We start from the raw sequence: 20,595 nt of genomic DNA, 5'->3' as shown, positions 1-20,595 counted from the left end.
TGCAAATGATGATATCCAGCCAAAGAAATTTGAGAATACATTAAAAAATGGTATGACAAATATAAAACTGAAAAAGAAGCACAGTTTGGGAAATTTGAATTATGAAAACCATAGGTCAAACAAGAACTGGAAAACTTATAGCATAAGCTGAAAGTTTTTACACACACACAAAAAAAACAAATTACAATCTATTTTCTATAAAGGAAAATGTTAAGTCCTCAATGCCACCTATTTGGGGAACAATGAAACCAGCAAGTATAGATATTTCAATTGGAAGGTCATCAGCTAAAAGAGAAAATGTGTAGGCAGCTTCAGCCAATGTTCATGAACACAAATTCTAAGTAAGATACTCCAAAAGAGAAACTGAAAGAAGCATAAAGATTATGCAAAACCAGGTTGGTATTGGATTCCAAGACTAGGAATTTGTGGAATGTCTATGAGATGGGTTTTTTGGAACAGCTTGTGGTAGAGTCCACTAGGGAATAGGTCATTCTGGATACGGAGATGTGTAATGAGACAACATTAATTAGGGAGTTAAAGAGAAGGAACCCTTCAGGGTAATTACCATAATATGAGAGAATTCAACCTGCAGTTTGAGGTGGTAAGGCTGAATCAGATGTAACAGAACTGAGTAAAAGTAACTATAAAGACATGAGGGGGGGAGCTGGCCAGAGTTAATGGAAGCGGAGCCTAGCAGGGAAGATGGTGGAACAGCAATGGCAGGTGTTCCTGGGAGTAACTTGGGAGACACAGCAGAAATTCACCCCAAGATAGTCAAAATATATTAGGGGAGGACAAGGCCACCATGGCTGACAAGGGAAATCAGGGACAGCTAAAAGCAAAAGAAAAAGTATACAATGTGGTGGAAATTAGTGGGAAGCCAGAGGATTGGGAAGCCTTTAAAAACTAGCAGAAGACAACTAAAAAAAAACTAAGGGGGAATAAGATGAAATACGAGTTAGCAAGAGTGGACATTGGACTGAGGCTGAAGAAATAGTAAAGAGGAATAAAGAAATGGCAGAGGAACTGAATAGGTACTTTGCATCAGTTTTTATGGCAAAGGATATCAGTAGTATACCAGAACTTCAAGAGAGTCAGAGGCAGAGGTGAGTGTAGTGGTCGTCCACTATGGAAAAGGTGCTGGGGAAGCTGAGAAGGTCTGAAGGTGGATGGACTTCATCTGCAGTTATGTCCTTCAGAATTCTGAGCTAAAGTGAATGCATTGATGGTAAACTAACAGGGATCACTGGAGTTAGGAAGGGTCCCAAAGGAATGGAAAATGGCTAATGTGACCACCCTGTTTAAGAAGGGAGGGAAGGGGAAGACAGGAAGTTATAAACCAGTTATAATACTTCTACCTCTCACCTGCTCTTGGAACCATCTATAATCATACTATACTATTTGAAAGCCTTCTCACACACTTCTGTATCCTCAATGTTTCTGTTTTTATGTTTCTGCTTCAAAGCTGTGTTAATGACGAGTCAGGAGAACCCATCAATAAAACAGCGCAAATGTAACCAAGTGAAATCATTTAAAATCGATCATTCACAGCACTCTGGAGAACCCAGCAATTCTGTATAAAATTAGTAACCTCTGCCCTTTCCCAAACACACATTCTAAACTTAATGAATTCCCAATCCTGTGAAAAGAGGTGACACTTACCTGCCAAGATTAATCCCATCACTGTCCCTTTCCTTATTCTGCAGAGGTGTCCCATAGATATCCATAAAACTCCAGATGTTTTGATGAAGATTGAAGCCCTGCTAAATGTGGAGGATGTTTTTAGATTATCTTATGTGAACTACAGAGTCAATTGATGGCCTCCTTTGTAAAAGCTGAGCTTAACTACAGCCAGTTCTTAAAACATTGCTTGCCAATTAAGGGGTGGGGATTCTCCTGCTGGGCATGTACATCTGATAATAAAAATAGGCAACTTGACTCATCAAGCATGCTCTACCATTCAATAAGATCTTAGCTGATCTGATCTTGTCCTCAAACCCATTTTGTGCCTGCCTTCCAAAACCCTGGATTCCCTTGTAGATCAACAATTTGTCTAACACAGCCTTGAATATATTCAATGACTCAGACTCCATTGCTGGGAGGGCATTGAGAATTCCTAAGATTAATGACTCTGAGAGAAGAAGTTCCTTCTCATCTCCATCTTAATTGAGAGATCTCTTACTCTGAAAGTGTGCCCTCAGTAGGTTTCCCCCAAAAGGGGAAACATCTCTCAGCATCTACCATATCAATCTCGTTAAGAACTTTGTATATTTCAAAAAGATCAGCTCTCATTCTTCTTAACTTCATTGAGTATATGCAATGAGTAATCTGCCCAACCGTTCCTCATAAGACAACATGCTCATCCCAGGAACCTTTGCTGAACTGCCTCTGATGCAAGTATATACAGTACCAATTTAGATATGGAGTGCAAAACAGTCTTCAGTATTTGAACGTGGTTTTATGAATACCCTGTACAGTTGTAACAAGATTTTTATCCTTTTATACATCATCTCCTTTACAATAAAGGACATCACTCTATTTGCTTTCCCAATTAATTTCTATACCTGCATGCTTATCTTCTGAGATTCACGTTGAAAGATACCTTGCTGCTATATCATTCTGTTGTCGCTTTTCATGGTATAGCAGGACATTATTTCTATTTTCCATACCAAAATGTATATCTCAAATTTTCCACATTGTATTCCATAAACTAAATTTGGCCTCTCACATTAACTATGTATAATTCTTTATAGACACTTGTTGTCCTCCACAGAACTTGGTTTCCCATTTATCTTTGTACTGTCAGCAAATTTAGTAATTAAAACATTCTGTCCCTACATCCAAGTCACTAATATGGGCTGGAAATAGTTAAGGCTTCAATACTGTAGTACTCCAGTAATTAGCCAGTCTGAAGCTGACTTACTTATCATAACCATTTTCTGATTGATAGCAATTGTCTAACCATGTTAATCTATTACCGCATCTCCCGACCCCAATTCAGTAAGTCTTTAGCTTGTCCAGTAATATTTCATGCAACACCTTATAAAATAAATTTTGCAAATCCAAATATACCCACTGGTTTTCCTACATCCACCATTATTGCATCCTCAAAGAACTCAATGTCTCAAGTATCTTTCCCTTTCATCAAGCCATGTTGGCTCTCCTTGATTTGCTTCCTTGCCACATGCACATAGAGTGCTGTCTCCATTGGTGAAGCTTCATTCTCCAGACCTCTTGTCTTTTGTTCTCTTCCTCCTTCTCTATTAAGCAGAGCTATTGCCAGCAAAAAAGAAATGCAACAGTGTAATGAGTGATTAATCCTCTGCTGTTCTTATTGCACACAAGCACAGAATTGCAGAAAGAGGCCCATTTAGCCCATTGTCTTTGCACCAGCTCTCCAAATGGGCATCAGGACTTGATGCCACTACCCTGCCTTTTCTCCGTAATCCTGTATATTGTTTCTGTTCAACTAATCATCCAATGTCCTCTTGAATGCCATGATTGCACTTGCCTCTACCACATATTTTTATCATATCATATTTGCTTCCTGATTTGTTTCAAAATGTATCAAATTGAATTGCTCAACATCAATGAAATCCACAAATTCACTATGAGCAATACCATCTCTATTAATGCACATTAACAAGCACATTTAGATATCTACACAAAGTTAAAAATAAATGTTTACAAAGCAAATTACAAACTATAAATGTTTTAAAAAGTTATCTGATCAGAAATGTGTCTTTTGCAAAGTTCCCATAATGTGTTTTCCATCTCTTAAATGAGATTATATCTGAGCATGTTAATAGTATTTCAGAGCCCAGAGGAATCGTAAAGCAAACTATTTTAACACAAATCAGAATCTACAGAAATTAAACATGAATTAATAAGCATTAGAATGGGTATGAACTGTAAATTACACATGAAATAGCAGATACAAAGGTATGCCTTATACAACATTAGAATCAACATCTCTCCCTGCAGATCTGTGCTACTTCTGGATATAGTTACACAGTTCCACAATATGCTGTTCCTCATTCATGCAACGTAGGTCAGCAGCTCGACCAACAATAATTTGCAACTTCCAGTTTCACCTTCAAGGTAACATAATAATTGGCAAGGTGCATTTCCATGAACCTCTCTCCCTCAGACCATGACAGTCCTGAAAGTGAAGCTTTCCACAGATCTTTTTCAACCAACCAATCAATAACACCCTGGTTTACAGTTTGATCACTTCTGATTAAAAAAACAATAGATTTCATGCCTGAGGTATCCTTGCATACTTCCAGGTTTTAGAACATTTTAGCCAGTTCTCATAATATTTCCAAGAGCTCCTGACTCCTTCCCATCCAAACACAAAAACTCACCTCTTCCAAAGTTAAAAATCACACAACACCAGGTTATAGTCCGCCAGGACTATCACCTGATGAAGGAGCGGTTCTCCAAAACCTAGTGTGCTTCCAATTAAACCTGTTGGACTATAACCTGGTGTTGTGTGATTTTTAACTTTGTACACCCCAGTCCAACACTGGTATCTCCAAATCATCACCTCTTCCAGAATGAGAATAATTCAGTTTGTGTCCTAATCTGTCTCTATCTTTTTTCTCTTGTGTTCTAGCTTTTCTATTTCTTTACAGTAGGAGCCTCCTAGTCAATCTTCTTAATTCTGATCACATGGCTTTTCTATCTTAGCTGTTTTCTTATTGGTACTGCTTCCAGGTCAATGGTCACCAGGTTACATGGCCCCAGTGGGTCTTACTCTTCAAGGCAATTACAATTAATCACGTTACAATTATACAAGCTCTTAAAAGTTCCTTTCTAACCTTCTAAAAACAAGCTCAGTTTCACAAATATTCTAAAGAAATTATAAATTTTCATCACTGCACTGTTTCTGGCCATCAAAGTAGTTTCATTTTTAAAAACCAAGCAGTTCCAAACAAATCAGACTTTATTTCTCATAGACTATAATTTCAAATAGAACAAATCAGTGTTGACTTTACTGTAGAAGACAGATAAATTTGACATCATTTCCTATTTTACCTTGCTGAAAACCACAAAGTAGTCTAACAAAAGCTTTCTGCACCTGTTAGAAAAGCAAGTACCACAGCAGTTTGAAAGGAATGTGTCACCAACAAAAGTGCCAGGACCCTCAATGGTTTTGACAAAGCATTCACTACCGAAAAAAGACAATGCTTTAGAGCAGCATAGTGGCGCACTTGTTAGTGCTGCTGCTGTCTCAAGTGCCAGGGACCTGGGTTTGATTTGAACCTCGGATGACTGTCTGTGTGGAATTTGCACATTCTCTCCTTGTCTGCATGGGTTTCTGTTGGGCACTCCAGTTTCCTTCCACAAAGATATGCAGTTTAGATGGATTGGCCATGCTACATTGCTTCATATTGTCCAGGGATATGCAGGCTAGGTGGATTAGCGATAATTAATGCAGGGTTGTGGGAATGGATGGGGCATGGGTCTGAGTGGGATGCTCTTCAAAGGGTCAGTTCAGACTCAATGGGCTGAATGGCCACTGTCTGCACTGTAGGGGATTCTATGATTCTATGACAGACATCAGGTTCACTTGTGAATGCAGCCAATGGCCATTTTTCCTGCTAGCAGAGATTAAGAGTTTCAGTGAATACCTGTTACCCAGAAACAACATATCTCACATATAATTAATGTTTCAATGATTCCACAGCCAATAAACCAAATGAAAGTGCTGCATTCTCACCATATCCGTGAATGATAGTGGACAATTAAATTTTAAAACTTCCCATTTTCAATATGCCTGACACGTCAACACAAAAGACAAAGCTGAAGAATTTGTGACCACCTTCAGAGTGAATGATTCATTTCAGCCTCCTCCTGAGGTCCAAATATCAGAAATGTCAGAAATCCACAAATTTGATTCATTCCACATGATGTTAAGAAACAGTTGAATGCTCCGGATACTGCAAAGGTTATGGGCCCTGACAAAAAAATTTCAACAACTTAATGGTGAGGTCCTCAGGGGTGTTGCTGAACAAAGAGACCTTGGAGTGCAAGTTCATAGCTCCTTGAAAGTGGAGTCGCAGGTAGATAGGATAGTGAAGAAGGCATTTGGTAATCTTTCCTTTATTGGTCAGAGTATTGAGTATAGTAGTTAGGAGGTCATGTTGCGGCTGTACAGGACATTGGTTAGGCCACTGTTGGAATACTGCGTGCAATTCTGGTCTCCTTCCTATCGGAAACATGTTGTGAAACTTGAAAGGGTTCAGAAAAGATTTACAAGGATGTTGCCAGGGATGGAGGATTTGAGCTATAGGGAGAGGTTGAATAGGCTGGGGCTGTTTTCCCTGGAGCGTCGGAGGCTGAGAGGTGACCTTATAGAGGTTTACAAAATCATGAGGGGCATGGATAGGATAAATAGACAAAGGCTTTTCCCTGGGGTGGGGGAGTCCAGAATGAGAGGGCAATGATATAAAAGAGGCAACGTTTTCATGCAGAGGGTGGTACATGTATGGAATGAGTTGCCAGAGGAAGTGATGGAGGCTGGTACAATTGCAACATTTAAATGGCATCTGGATGCGTATATGAGTAGGAAGGGTTTGGAAGGATATAGCCCGGGTGCTGGCAGGTGGGACTAGATTGTGTTGGGATATCTGGTAGGAATGGACAGGCTGGACTGAAGGGTCTGTTTCTGTGCTGTACATCTCTATGATTATGACTCTAATAGTGTGGGATACCTGTGCTGCTGAATTTTTAGTGCCCCTAGTCAAACTGTTCCAGTACAGTAACATCATGAAGCAATATGAGTAACTGCCCAAACAACTCCCGTGCACAGAAGCAGGACATATCTAACCCAGTTAGTTACTGGCATCAGACACATCTTGGCCATCAAGAAATCCTAGCAAAACTGGAGTGAGTGGGAATAGGTGGAAAGCTCTCCACTTGGATGAGTACAAAGGAGGGCAGTTGCAGTTGTTGGAGATCAATCATCTCTGATCCAGGATACTTCTGCAGGAGTTCATCAGGATTGTGTCACAGGTCAACCTAAAAAGTCTTTCTGTACCAGAAAGTCAACCAAGCAACCATATAAAACCCGTGGCTACAAAAGCTGATCAGAGACTGGGAATTCTGAGGTGAATGACTCACCTCCTGATTCTCCAAAGACTGACCACCATCTACAAGACATAGTGGGAGGAAATACACTCCACTTGGCTGGATATTGCAGCTTCAATGATACTCAGGAAATTGAACACTATTGGGGATTTAAACATTCCACTGAGCTGGCACCCTGTCTACTAAATGAAGAAGCAACTCCCTCTTCCACTGGTGTACAGTGGCAACAGAGCTTACCACCGATAAGATGCACTGCAGCAACTCACCCAGGTCTCTTTGATAGCAGCATACAAACCCACAACCTCTACCACCTAGGACCAGGGCAGTAGAAGCAAGGGAGCAACAATACCTGCAGATTTTGTCAAGATGATGGATCACAATCCCAAGATGCTATGGATATTTTTAACTTGCAAATCCAAAATGTGGCATTTAAAATGAGGTTAACATAGACAAAAATGCTTGCAGATGTAAACTAAGTAGCTGTCTACTGACAGTGAGAGGCCGAAGTAATGTAACATAGAAGTTGTCAAAGAAACTTCATTTAGGCTGGACTGTGATCTCTTGGGACTCCAAAATTAAGAAGGGGGTGATATCCAACAGCAAGCAACCCCTATGGATTATGTCCCAAGCTTTACTTTTCCCTTTGGATGGAGTTTAAAGAGCCAACTTCAACATTGGTGGAGTAGACAAGTGGGACTGAATACTCTTGTGAGTATTTTATACTATTGTATACTACACAGCATACGAATGCTCAAAGCAGCCTGGATTTGAGCATTAGTATACTGTGAAGGTCACAGTCAAAAACTATCCTCTGTTTACCCCTGTGAAGCAGTTAAAGAAGCACATAACTGCAAGCTGCAAACCGGTTAAAAAGGAAACAGGACAAAACAGACTCTCACCCTGAAATCTGGAATTCAGTCACAGTCGACAGGCATCAGAGCTACAGAATGTCAACCAATCTACAAAACTAATAATTGTGAAGCTAACTGTTCACCTACTGATGTCAATATTAGAATTAACATCTTACTGTAACAACTGCAGCATTCAACTATTTGATCTTTGTAAACAATTCGAAGATTGATCCATATACCTATTTCTTTTAACTTTTATCTTTTTGGATTTGCTTCTTATTTCTAATCTTACAGGTTCTTCTCACCTTCAATAATTCACAAATTTACTTTATGTTAATTCAAGAACACCTGGTTAATTTGGCTACTTTTAAAACATAAGCTTATTTGTGTCTGGGTGAAAGGTATCCACAAGGGAAGAGATCCTTTTTAAATTAACCTTGAGGCAACCTTCAAATGTGTAAGTTAATAAAGAAGGAGGCCAGCTTATCCCCCTTCACCTGGAAGTTTAACAGCTTGGGATATCCCAAGTGGAACCTAATAAATTGGGAAACATCACCTGGAATCTGGATGTATCAATTTCTGATCAAACCACACACAATCCTGATTTGGAACTATATGCCTGTTCCTTCACTGACCTGGAGCAAAATCCAGGGATTTTTGTTTTAACAGTACTCTGCAGATACCTACTCCACAGAGACGGCAGTGATTCAGGGCAGCAGCTAACCACCATTTTCTCAAGGGCTGTTAGTAGCAGAAAATAATTAAGGTTGCTCAAGTCTCATGAAAAACGAGAAACAAAATCTTTCTCAGCTGTCTGTCCCAAATGTAGATAACCATTCTGTGGACAGGAGAGAGAATAGATTACTATTTGCTGTGATTTTTCTGACTACTGGTGTAGAAAGTGTGCAGACGGAATCTATGATAAGTCATTCACTGATTTTCAATGTAACTCTTTGGGGCATTTGTTCTCTGTGCTTGAAGTCTTGGCCATAAAACCTCAGTTAAACTAGAAGCTGACTGTTTGGGGAAATTGGGAGCATGAATCTTTTTCCCTACTTCTTCATTGCTCCTTCATTATGCAGACTCTTTAAATATTTAAATTGTAATACCGACAGCTATGAATCAATTAATTTAACGTAGCAAGCTTGTGGCTTAATACATGTGAGGGCATTTAACACAAGTCCTATGACTCATCAAAGAAAACCTTTTACAGTGAGGCATATTGATAAGCTAATATATAATTAGCTTGTAAGAGTAATAGTGATAGATTGGTTGAGAAAAATCTTTTACATTACATGGATACTGTCGAGAAGCAATTCTGCAGTAATGTTCTGAATGTGGGAGTCATAGAAACCATCCTGTTTATGTACTTATTGTAGGATGGACTGTATATTATCTGAAATGTAAAGATTACTGCACATCTACAAGCCCTCCCTCATTCCTAATTATGCAACTGGCATTTGTAATCTCAGTAAAACCTAGTTCATTATCAATAATTCTTCCCACTCACTAAACCACCAACTAAGCATTCCACAGATTTCAACAAAGTCATTGTTCTCTTTACCTCCAAATCTCATCTTGCCTTCTATCCTCTAGAATAATATCTTTGTATGAACATCATAGTCCATTTACCTCACGTTCTTTATTTTCTATTGCAGTTCTTTCCCTTGACTCATTCACGCATTTTGTGCCATGATCTTCTGTTATTCATTTTCCTCATTGAGTGATTTCTCACTGTACATGATTTTGTAAAACACTATATCAACATGCTGAGAAGAATACATAAAGGTACCAGATGAATATTTAATCATGCCCACCTCAATTTCACATCAAGGAAATGTTACAATTTACCACTTGCTTTTTATCCAGGAGTTAATGAAATCTAAATCTGGTTTGTCAAATTGTGTTGCATCAGCCTTTTAGACTGTGATGGGCTGGAATCAGCTATAAAACTAATGACACTTGCTATGATTTAACCTCAAATGTTAATGCAACTTTAGGCTTGGGCAGATGGGCTAAACATTCAGATCCTAAAAACGTGTTGCTGGAAAAGTGCAGCAGGTCAGGCAGCATCAAAGGAGCAGGAGAATTGACGTTTCGGTCATAAGCCCTTCTTCATAGTTGCTTATTTTTAAGCTCTGATCTCCAGCATCTGCAGTCCTGACTTTCTCCTAAACATTCAGATCCCCCAGTTGTCTCTTAATTGTTGTGCTCTTGGATTTATGAAAACAGCATCTTGCTATCCTATTCAGCCAAGGAATAGAAGTTAAATTCAGGTACTTCAGTTGATGTGTCCTTCAAACTTTGTGGAGTGTGATTATTGCTAGAAAACTCTCTGGCACCAAAAATGAAATATTAAATCAGTCCTATTATTTGAAGATTTAGGAATCTATGTCTCAGTTGCTGTATTCAGTGACCTTCCTATCACTTATATTAAGAAACATCAGCTGATTCAATAGTCCACACCTCAATCTCTCCCTCACAAGTTCCACATTTTCATCAGCAACACCCACTGTCCACCATTGCTTTATTCCTTAAAAATCTTCTTGATTCATAAATAGTGTCTGCATTCTCTACTCCTTTGATACTTAATCATGTCATACTCACAAGATTAATCTTGCGCCCCAACCATTTAAACTTTCATCTAAAACCACCTCACCAAAAACCTTTTCCGTCTCAAATTTGTTAAGTTCTTATCTTATGCATGCAAAAACTTATTTCACACAAGGTGTATGCTAAATATATAACAGTAACTTCGCAAATATAGCTTTCCCAGTTCTAATGGAAGACCACTGCAGATCAGTAATACGAAATATAAATTTGGCTTCCCCAGTTCTAGGAGAAGACCACCACAGATCAGTAATACAAAATATAAATTTTCAAATGGCAAGTCAGTAATACAAAATTGGTTCAATGGTCTAAAATGCTGGCTTGAGTCATCAATAATCTTTTTTTAATTTCAGAAATATACTTTATTCCTGAAAAGTATATATATACAAAATCACTGAAGAAGTTTGGTTTTGGACAGTAGCATATGAAGAAAAAAAAACAAACATTGGAAACAAAATCAGATGTTGCTGGAAAAGCTCAGCAGGTTTGGCAACCCTCAGAGGAAGGGTCACTGGACTCAAAACGTTAACTCTGATTTCTCTTCATAGTTGCTGCCAGACCTGCCGAGCTTTTCCAGCAACTTGTGGTTTTGTTTCTGATTTACAGCATCCGCAGTTCTTTCAGCTTCAATTAAACAAAAATTGGAGTTTCCCTCTATCCAATAAACAAACCAAAGGCATCTCTTATTTGTGCAAGATTGTCGTCAGCAAAACATAGACATTTCTGACAGCAATCCTGGTAATCCAATGCTATGCAAGGTTGGACAACAATGCATGGCCCCTGGAGGGATTAGCATCACCTTCTGGTTTGTACTACTAGAGATGCCAGGTGGAGAAGTGTGTTTCCCTTGAACAAATAATTGAAAGCTAGAGCAGAAACAACTCTACACCACCTTACATAACTCCCTGGGGATTATTTTCAACTTTGCTGCCCAGGCATGAAACTGACTTTGCAGATAAGCCGCCATTACAAAAAAAAACCTCCCCATTTCATTTAATTGAAAATCTGGCAGGTTCAATAATGGATGGCTGATTCACAATGTCATTTAACACCTAGGCAGTGAGTTGAAAATCTAACCTTCTTGCATCCAGGCATTGTGTGCAACAAGGAGGAGATTAAAAGGTATATAATAGATAAGGGCGAAGAATAATGTCCTTAAACTGCAATTTAAAATTTATTTTCTGCTAAAGTAGCTTGAATATATTATGTCTACCTATCTCTCCCTCCTGCTTCACTTTCTGCATACACAATCATTTTGCCTTTTATACCCATTGTCAGGACCTACAATGCTGAATGCAGTTAGAACAGCCAGACATCTATATTCTAAAAGTCGAATAAAGCTATCTTGCTTTATCTTAAGAAAAACAAATTGTGGGTACATTCTGACTGACAGATGGTAGATTTTGTGCTTCTCTAGGTATACAGTGCAAATCCCTGGCCCACAAAACCAGGACAGTATTGCTTATGAACCATGTGTTGTTCTAACACATTGTTTTTTTAGTGTCTTGGCAAGCAATTGATACAATATCAGGCGACAGCTTTATACGCTTCCTTTTTTTCAAGCAAATCATTAAACAGCTAAAGAAGTCACATCCAGCACTTGATTTAGCAGTTAGGCAATGTAAAGTACAATTATTTCATTTCCACAATTTATTTCAAGCATCTAAAAGCATGACGACAAGCACCTGAAAGAAAATCTCTGATAATAGTCAGAAGTCTTTTTCTCAATTAACTCATAACAGGTGTTAACTAATCGCAAAAGATCAAAAGCCTTTGTTAACATACTTCAGGTTGGAATAAACCAGAGATTTAAAAACTGCTTTGACAGGAATTAAATTAATCACAACCAAATTAGAAAAGCAATGTAACCCTGAAACCTTATTAGAGAGCCACAGATGAAGATGATGTGAATCAGCATGCTACCACAGCCAGATCAATGATTTATATCTTCTGCTGATACCACCCCCTCCCACCACTTGCAGACCTCAGGCATTTTCAGTGTAGGGGACACATTAAGGTAACAACGGATAGTGCTATTAAATCTATTGAATGCAATGGTTCTCCTGGTACCTGCCCCTCCTTGGTTACCTTAGGAGCCTTTAACACTGTGAAGTTTGTGAACCTTGTTGGAAACATATTTTGGTTTTATTCATAAACGGGCTTGGAGATAAAATGCAATGACATTGTCCACTCAGGAAATAAAGCTGTCTCATCTAAAAACCATTGATAATCTTAAACATGAAACAGATCTAATATTGTCTACAAAAAGATTTCCATCACTCAGCTTATAGATTCTAACGCTTGCACTTAACAATTAACTTAATTCAAATTAGGTCAGAACACTCTTATTTTTTTACATAAACAATATTTAAATAAAAATAGCTTTCTGATGCAAGCACTGTAGCTCCAGGATAATGAACAATTACACAATTTTTTTTTCACCAACACAGCAACTTCCATAGATGTGAAAAGCCTCATGAGTAGTGCAGAATTATTTGAGATGGCATATTGTCTCTTTATGGTAGAGGTGTTTGACCACATCAGTATCACAAATAGCAAAAAAGTGATTATTGCTTAGTCAGTTCCAGGATGCGATGTTAATCTGAAATTGACAAATAGGGATTAGAACTGTACTGCAGACAGCTGTATTAATGTCTACCACCACAAAAGAAGGTAAATCAATGATTTCCTTGTGAAAAAATAGATAGTACCTTGTAACTTAAGGCATTAAAACACTTCAGACTTTTTTTGGCTGTTGCAATTTCAAATTCCTGGCTAGACAAAGCTGCTGCAAGTTTCAATCGATCAAAAGTAGGTTAGAATAATGTAAATGTACGACCTCAACACACATAAATTATACACTTTTCCAAATAGAAAACTGTATTTAAAATTGCATGATAGAAAATGAAAGAAATGTGGAAAAAAAATCGGAGGCTGACGCTAAATTGCAAAGCTGAATAAATAGAGTTCTTAGACCTGGTCAAAGTTTCCATTGTAGCTTCTATGGAACATAGGAGCAGGAGTAGGCCATCCAACCCATTAAGTCTGCTCCACCATTCAGTACAATCACACCTCATCATTTACTTTATGTCTTTTCCCCACACTATTACCCAATACAGAGAAATCCATCAAACTCAATTTTTAACATATTTAAGGGTTGAGCTTCCACAGCCCTCAGAGGTAGTGAATTCCAAAGATTCACAACTCTGTAAGTAATGAAATCTCTCCTCATCTCAGTCCTAAGTGCCTTCCCATTACCTTAAAATTGTGTTCCCTCCCCAATAAGGGATCACATCTTACTTGCATCAATCCTGTCTCACCTTTTAAGTATTTTGTTGATTTATTTGCAATCATCTTTCATTCTTTGAAATTCTAGAGAATACAGGTCTAGTTTCTCCAATATCATTTTATCCTACAGTCCTGCTATACTAGGAACAAGTCTAATAAACCTTTTGTTCCCCAACTCAATGGCAATAATATCCTTACTAAGGTCAGGAGACCAAACTGCTACTCCATATGCGGTCTGACCAAGGTCCTGTACAATTCGAGAAAGACTTTGCTATTCTTGCATTCAAATCTTTTTGTAATAAAGGCTAATCATTAGCCATTCTAATTGCTTGCTACAACTTAATGTTAGCCTTCAGTGATTTATTAGTGAGGTCACGCAGATTGCTTCAGACATCTACACTTGCTAATCTCTTATCATTTAAGAAATCCTCTTCACATCTGTTCCTCCTACCAAAGTGAATAGTCTGTCATTTTTTCACATTATATTCCAACTACCATGTTGTTGCCCACTCAAAATGTCTGCATGAATCTTCTTGAAGCCACTTTGCATACTCCTCACAGGACACATTCCCAATTGGCTTTGTGTCATCTGCAAACTTGGAAATATGTATTTAATCCCTACATTTCTGAGCAGTACTGTTCCTTATGCTATCCCACTAGTCACAGTCAGCCAATGCAAGATGAATCATTCATTCATACTCTTTGTTTTCTGCCTATTAGTCAAGCCTTAATCCACACCAGCACATTACCTCATATCTTAGTGTGTTTAAATTTTGTTGACCAACTTCCTCTGAGGTACTTTACCAAATCCTCCTGAAAATCTCAGTATAGTATGTCCATTACCGCCCCTTTATCATATTCCTTTGAAAACCTCCAAAACGTTAGTCAAACATGAGTTCCCACTCATAAAGCTACCCTATATTGAATCAGAATATTATGCAAATGTGCATTTATGACACATTTCAAACAGATTCTAGCATTTTCCTTATAACTAATGTAAAGTTTACAATCAATAATACCCTTTTTTCTGTCTCATTCTTCTTAGATAGTGGAGTGATATTTGTTACCTTCTAACCTTCAACCATCCAGACTTAAAAGAAATTTGAAATATGATCACCAACGCATCCACTAACTCCACAGTCTTCTTTTGACACTATGTGATGTAGAATATTAGATCCCGGGAACCTATCAACCTTCAATACCATGAATTTCTTCTACGCTCCTTCTTGCTAAGGCTAATTTGTTTTGATTCCTCAGTCTTGGTAGCCCTCTGGATCTCTAATTCTGAGAGATTTATTGTATCTTCCTCAATGAAAACAGACAAAAAATAGTCATTTAGCACCTCTGCCTATGTTCCTATTTTTCATCTCTCATATCCACTTTATAAATTCTCCTGATTCATCTTATAATTGCCCCACATTTGTCTGAGCCAAATATTCCCTTCTTATACTTATACATTAGCTTTTTCAGTCTGTTTTTGTGTTTCTGGCAAATTTACATTTATATGTTATTCTCCTTTTCTTTATCGATTTCTTGATCTTCCTTTATTGTAATATCTTCCAAAACCTCATATTTATTTCTGACAGGTGTACAAGCCATTTCTTTTTATTTTCTGCAATCCTTAACTACCTTTGTTAGCCATGGCTGACTGATGCTTTTAAGTTTTTGCAACTTGAAGAAACGTATAAGTGCTGTGAACAATACAATAATGCTTTAAAAACTATTAATTGTTTAAGTACCATCATACCTTGTAATGCATTGTCCTAATTTGTCAGCCAAGTTGCCCCCTAATATCTTCATAACTTACTTTATCCAATTTTAATATCTTAGCATCAGATTGAACTACCCCACTTTCAAACATTATGCAAAATTCTATCGTACTATTGCCACTCATTCTTAAAAGTTATTTTATAAGATTAGTAATAATCCCTTTTGTGATCCAAAACACTAATCAATATGCAATCTAAAGTAACCCATGATTACTATACAATGTATACTATATTACAGTACATGCTCTCTAATCAAAAACAGAAATTTCCAGTGAAACTCGGCAGGTCTGACAGCATCTGTGGGGAGACAGCATTTCAAGTCTTCTGATGAAGAGTCATCCTGACTTGGAAAAATACAGTTTCTTCACTGTCACTGAGTCAAAATTCTGGAATTCCCTTCCTAATGGCACTGTGGGTCAACCTACATCAGGTGGGCTGCAGTGGTTCAAGAAGGCAGCTCACCACCACCTTTTCATGGGGCAACTAGGGATGGGCAATAAACGCTGGCCCAGCCAGCGACACCCACATCCCACAAAACCAATTTCAAAAAAGCCTCATCTTCAACCTCCTGCCCATTTTCTGCAACCCTTTAACCCACTACTCTTTAAAAATCTGCCTTAACTCCTCCTTAAATTTATTCCATGTCCCAGTATCCACTACACTCTGGGGTAGTGAATTCCACAGATTCATGACTTGAAGAGAAATAATTTCTCTTCATCTCTATTTTAAATCTGCTGCTCCTTATCCTAAAGCCATGCTTTCTCATTCCAGATTGCCCCACATGAGCAAACATCTTTTCCACATGTACTTTGTCAATCGCCTTTAGTATCTTATGTACCTTAATTAGATCTCCCGAAACTCTTCTTAATTCCAGATAGAATTGGCTTAAGCTGCTCAATATCTCTTCATAAAATAAACCATTTATTAATCACGCAACAGATTATAGTTCAACAGGTTTATTTGGAAGAACTAGCTTTCGGAGCACTGCTCCTTCGCAACCACCTGATGAAGGAGCAGCACTCCGAAAGCGAGTGCTTCCAAATAAACGTGTTGGACTATAACCTGGTGTTGTGTGATTTTTAACTGTGTCCACCCCATTCCAACACCAACTCCGCCACATTATAAAATAAATCCATCATCTCTGAAGTCAATCTCATGAACCTCCTCTGTCTCCAATGCAACAGCATCCCTCCTTAAGTAAGGGAACCAAACCTGTACTTCAGATGCAGTCTCATTAATGCCTTGCAACTGTGCAATAATACTTCCCCACTTTTATACTCCCTTCTTTTAGCAATAAATGCCAAAATTCCATTTGCCTTCCTCATTACCTGATGTGCATGCATACTAGTTTTCTGTGATTCATGTACGAGGAACTCAGATTTCCCTCTGCACCAAAGCACTCCGAAATTTCTCTGCATTTAGATATCACATTGCCTTTCTATTCCTCCAACCACAGTGGATGACCTCACACTTATTCATGTTAAACTCCATCTGCCAAATTCTGGCTGATTCACCTATCCATATCCATTTATAAATTTCTCCTTTCTTCATTAATCTCATTTTCAGAAGTCGGTGCCTCATGAGGGAGTGTAGTTCGAAACACATCTGCTCCAAAGGTGTAACATAACAAATGGGAACAGATTGGTTCCAAATCACAAGAGCTGAGTTAAAATGACTCTTGTGATAACAGCAGTAGTGACCCTACCAATGGGTCAGAAGGTCCAGCTTCATGTCCCAGATGTGGGTGGCATGGTGGCTCAGTGGTTAGCACTGCTGCCTTCCAATGTCAGGGACCAGGGTTCAATTCCAGCCTCAGGCTACTCTGTCTGGAGTTTGAACATTCTCCGTCTGCTTGAGTTTCCTCCCACAGTTTAAAGATGTGGAGGCTAGATGGATTGGCTATCACCCATAGTGTCCAAGGATATACAGCCTAGGTGGGTTAGCCATGGGTTACAGGGATAGGGTGGGGATGTGAGTCTGGGTGGGAGGGTCAGTGTGGACTCGATGGTCTGAATGGCCTGCTTCCACACTGTAGGGATTTTGTGATTTGCAAGTGAGCACGTCAAAATCTGAAAACACCAAAAGCTACATAAGCGGGTGAATCATTTCCTGGGTGACTTCTCATCTGGAAGACCTCGTCCTCTGCAGAAATAAACCCTGGTTTTCAAAAATAAAGAAAATGATCTGCAGAGGTGGGCTGAGGGTTTCAGGGTTCACTCACTTATTTGGGGGCAAGAGGTGCTGACAGTGAGAGGTGGTGATGTGGAGTGAGTGAGGGAGCACTTGTCTGATTGAGGGAGGGGAAGGAAGGAGACAGGGAGGAAGATAGTAAGGGAAGGAGTGAGGGAAGGAGTCAGAGAGGAAGGGAAGCAGAGAAGGAAGGGGTCAGGGAGTGAGGGAAGAAGAGAAGGAAGGAGTCAGAGAAGGAGGGAAGGAGTGAGGGGCAAAGGAAGGGGAGAGCGAGGAGGAGGTAAGGAGTGAGGGGAAAAGGCAAGGAAGGAGTCAGTGAGGAAGGTAAGGAGTGAGGAGGGAAGGAAAGGGGGAGAGAGAGAGGAGGAAAAGAGAGAGGGGCGTTCCTGTTCTGATGCAGCCGTATCCTCCTCCTGGTTTGCTGTTTTCGGAAGGAGAGGATACAGGGAGGGAGCAGGAGTATCACCTGGATCTGAGAGTGTATATCCACAGATACACACACAGCGGTGAAAGTAGCTGTCGCCCCTCCTCCGGAGACTCACCTGATCGCTGGCGTACACTAACGTGCGGGCAGGCGGTGAGAGCGGCCAGAGGAGCAGGAGCAGCATCAGCATCAGTAACTCAGCGCTGGAGATGCTCGGCTCGGCACTGAGAGTTCTCCCTCGCCCACCCGGCTCTGACCAAGTCCACTGACCGATAGCACACGGGGACAGCGGTCAAACCACCGCAGCTCCTTCCCACCGAACCAACTCCTTGCTTTCTTGGGGGGGGGGGGGGTATAGCCCCCAGTTATTTAATCTGTTTTTTTAAAAAAAGTAATCGCCAGTTCAAGTCATGCAGTTGTCTCCTAAGGAACCACAGAGAAAGAACATGTGGGATCTGGCCATAGAGGTCGGCATGAGAGTTTTCCTCTTTGGAGTTTTTATGTGAGTAACTCTGTCTTCTATTCGTCTCTGTTTATCTTTAAAAACAAACTCAAATTGTCAACAATTCCATTTCCAACGTGTGTAAATGGGGATCTAATACCCCTTGTGTTCCAGCCATTGCCTTCCCTTTTTTTCCAGGACTATACATTCCTTTCTAGATCTCAGTGGTTGTGGTGGCTTCTACTTTTGTTTCTTCCCACCACCCCCAATTCACTCCCTTCCCCTTTCCAGTTCACCCCTAATTCCCCACTTCCCCTCTCCAATTCCCCGTCCCCTCTCCAATTCCCCCCGTTCCCTATCCAAGTCATCCCCAATTTCCCCCCTTCCCCTCTTTAATACCCCCTTCCCCTCTCCAATTCCCCCCTTCCCCATTCCAATTCCCCCTTTCCTTCTCCAATTCCCCCTTTTCCCCTCTCCAATTCACCCCTTACCCTCTCCAATTCCCCCTTTCCCCTCTCCAATTCACCCCAATTCACCCCTTCACCTCTCCAATTCACCCCCTTCCCCTCTCCAAATCACAACATCCCCCCCATATCATTTTCGTAACCACACATTCTGCATCTCTCTCGACGTTACTCACGCTATGTCTGCACCGTAAGATCTAACCAGTTTAAAATCCATGAGAGTCAGTGTCTACTGCAGGATATCCCTCACCACCCCCTTGTTAAAACTAGGAGACACAGTACAGCAGTATTCAAAGCATGCTGAAGCACTCTACGCGTCCTGGTCTGCATGTCCTTCAGCTGTTGTGGTATTCTTTATATATTAAAAGAAGTATCTTTTGAAACAAAGACAATCCTGTCTGCTGACCAGATTCTGTTGTTCTCTGACTAAAGCCCATATTACTTGGTAACTGTCACTGTTAATAGCTGCTCCTCCGGTTTACCCTGACTGCCAGTTTAAGCCACCATCTTTTACACAGGTACAGTACATGGCTGACTTCCAGCTATATTCACTTGCAGGTTACTAAAGAAATAAAGTGTCACTGTATCTTTCGAACATTGAGTAAGTTGCAATGTGTGAGAATCCTAATGGCAGGAGGAGCAAGGCTTTCCCCAGTGTGATTAATGTGTTCCATTGACGGTGTTGGAGGTGTAATTGGTAATGTATCAGTCAGCAAGTATGATGCGTACTGCAGCACATCTGTTGATCAGCTGAAATTCAATGAAAGTTAATACAAAATTAAATAAAGACAATTAGTATCATTATTCATGCAAATTACCTGCAAAGTAAAATGTTTTTATTTCTGATCTTCCCAAACCATACAAAGTTAAACTAATTTCCAACTCTTAAGTGGGGAATTGTCTCAATTGGCTGATTTTGTTTTTGATCTAAGTCTTTTGTGTTTCAGCAAATTATTCATCTAATGCGTTTAACGTTTAGCAGTGCTACTCCCTCATCAGGTATAATGTAGAATTCAATTAACGCAGCTGCAGTTTGCAGATGTCGAATGTTGCCTTAAAACATCCCCCAGGAAAATAAGTGCACAATGCTCTGATATACAGAAGAAATACGGTTGTATGAGGAGATGAAAAATGCTGGTGTGGTGCCTCCTATTGGGGATTGTCTGTTATTGATTCAGGGTATTCTACAGTGAAATATGAAAACTTATTGATTTATACATTTGAGAATTTCAGTATGTTGCCACCCTTTCATTCTAGATTTAAAAACTTTACGAGAACATCAGGACTTTGAGCACACCACATCAGTCTTTAACTTGAGATCTAGCTGCATTAGCATGTAGCAGAACAGTTTCACCTTAAGAGCTTCAAATTACTGCACCACACTTTCACATCAGGTTTGAGTGCCTCAGCACACTGCACCACCTTTCTGTATTTGTCTTGGGTACTTGAACGTAGCGTGCCA

At 39.6% G+C, this 20,595-nt stretch overlaps 1 protein-coding gene across 2 annotated transcripts in view; it reads left to right on the top strand.

Moving 5' to 3' along the window:
* The first annotated feature begins 18,267 nt into the window (after positions 1-18,267).
* The window catches only part of plpp4 (phospholipid phosphatase 4), a 256,401-nt gene continuing 254,073 nt past the window's right edge, over positions 18,268-20,595 (top strand). The window contains exon 1 of one of the 2 annotated variants that reach the window (XM_072557460.1): positions 18,268-18,729. In XM_072557460.1, coding sequence (XP_072413561.1) covers positions 18,638-18,729 — 92 coding nt within the window. In that variant the 5' untranslated portion in view covers positions 18,268-18,637. The remainder of the gene's footprint in view (positions 18,730-20,595) is intronic. The other variant, XM_072557459.1, reaches the window with a different exon arrangement.

Source organism: Chiloscyllium punctatum, chromosome 38, assembly GCF_047496795.1.
Source record: "Chiloscyllium punctatum isolate Juve2018m chromosome 38, sChiPun1.3, whole genome shotgun sequence".
In the NCBI taxonomy this organism is placed as follows: domain Eukaryota; kingdom Metazoa; phylum Chordata; class Chondrichthyes; order Orectolobiformes; family Hemiscylliidae; genus Chiloscyllium; species Chiloscyllium punctatum.
The sequence above is the reverse complement of the archived record's forward strand: the minus strand, read 5'-3'. Positions and strand labels throughout refer to the sequence as shown.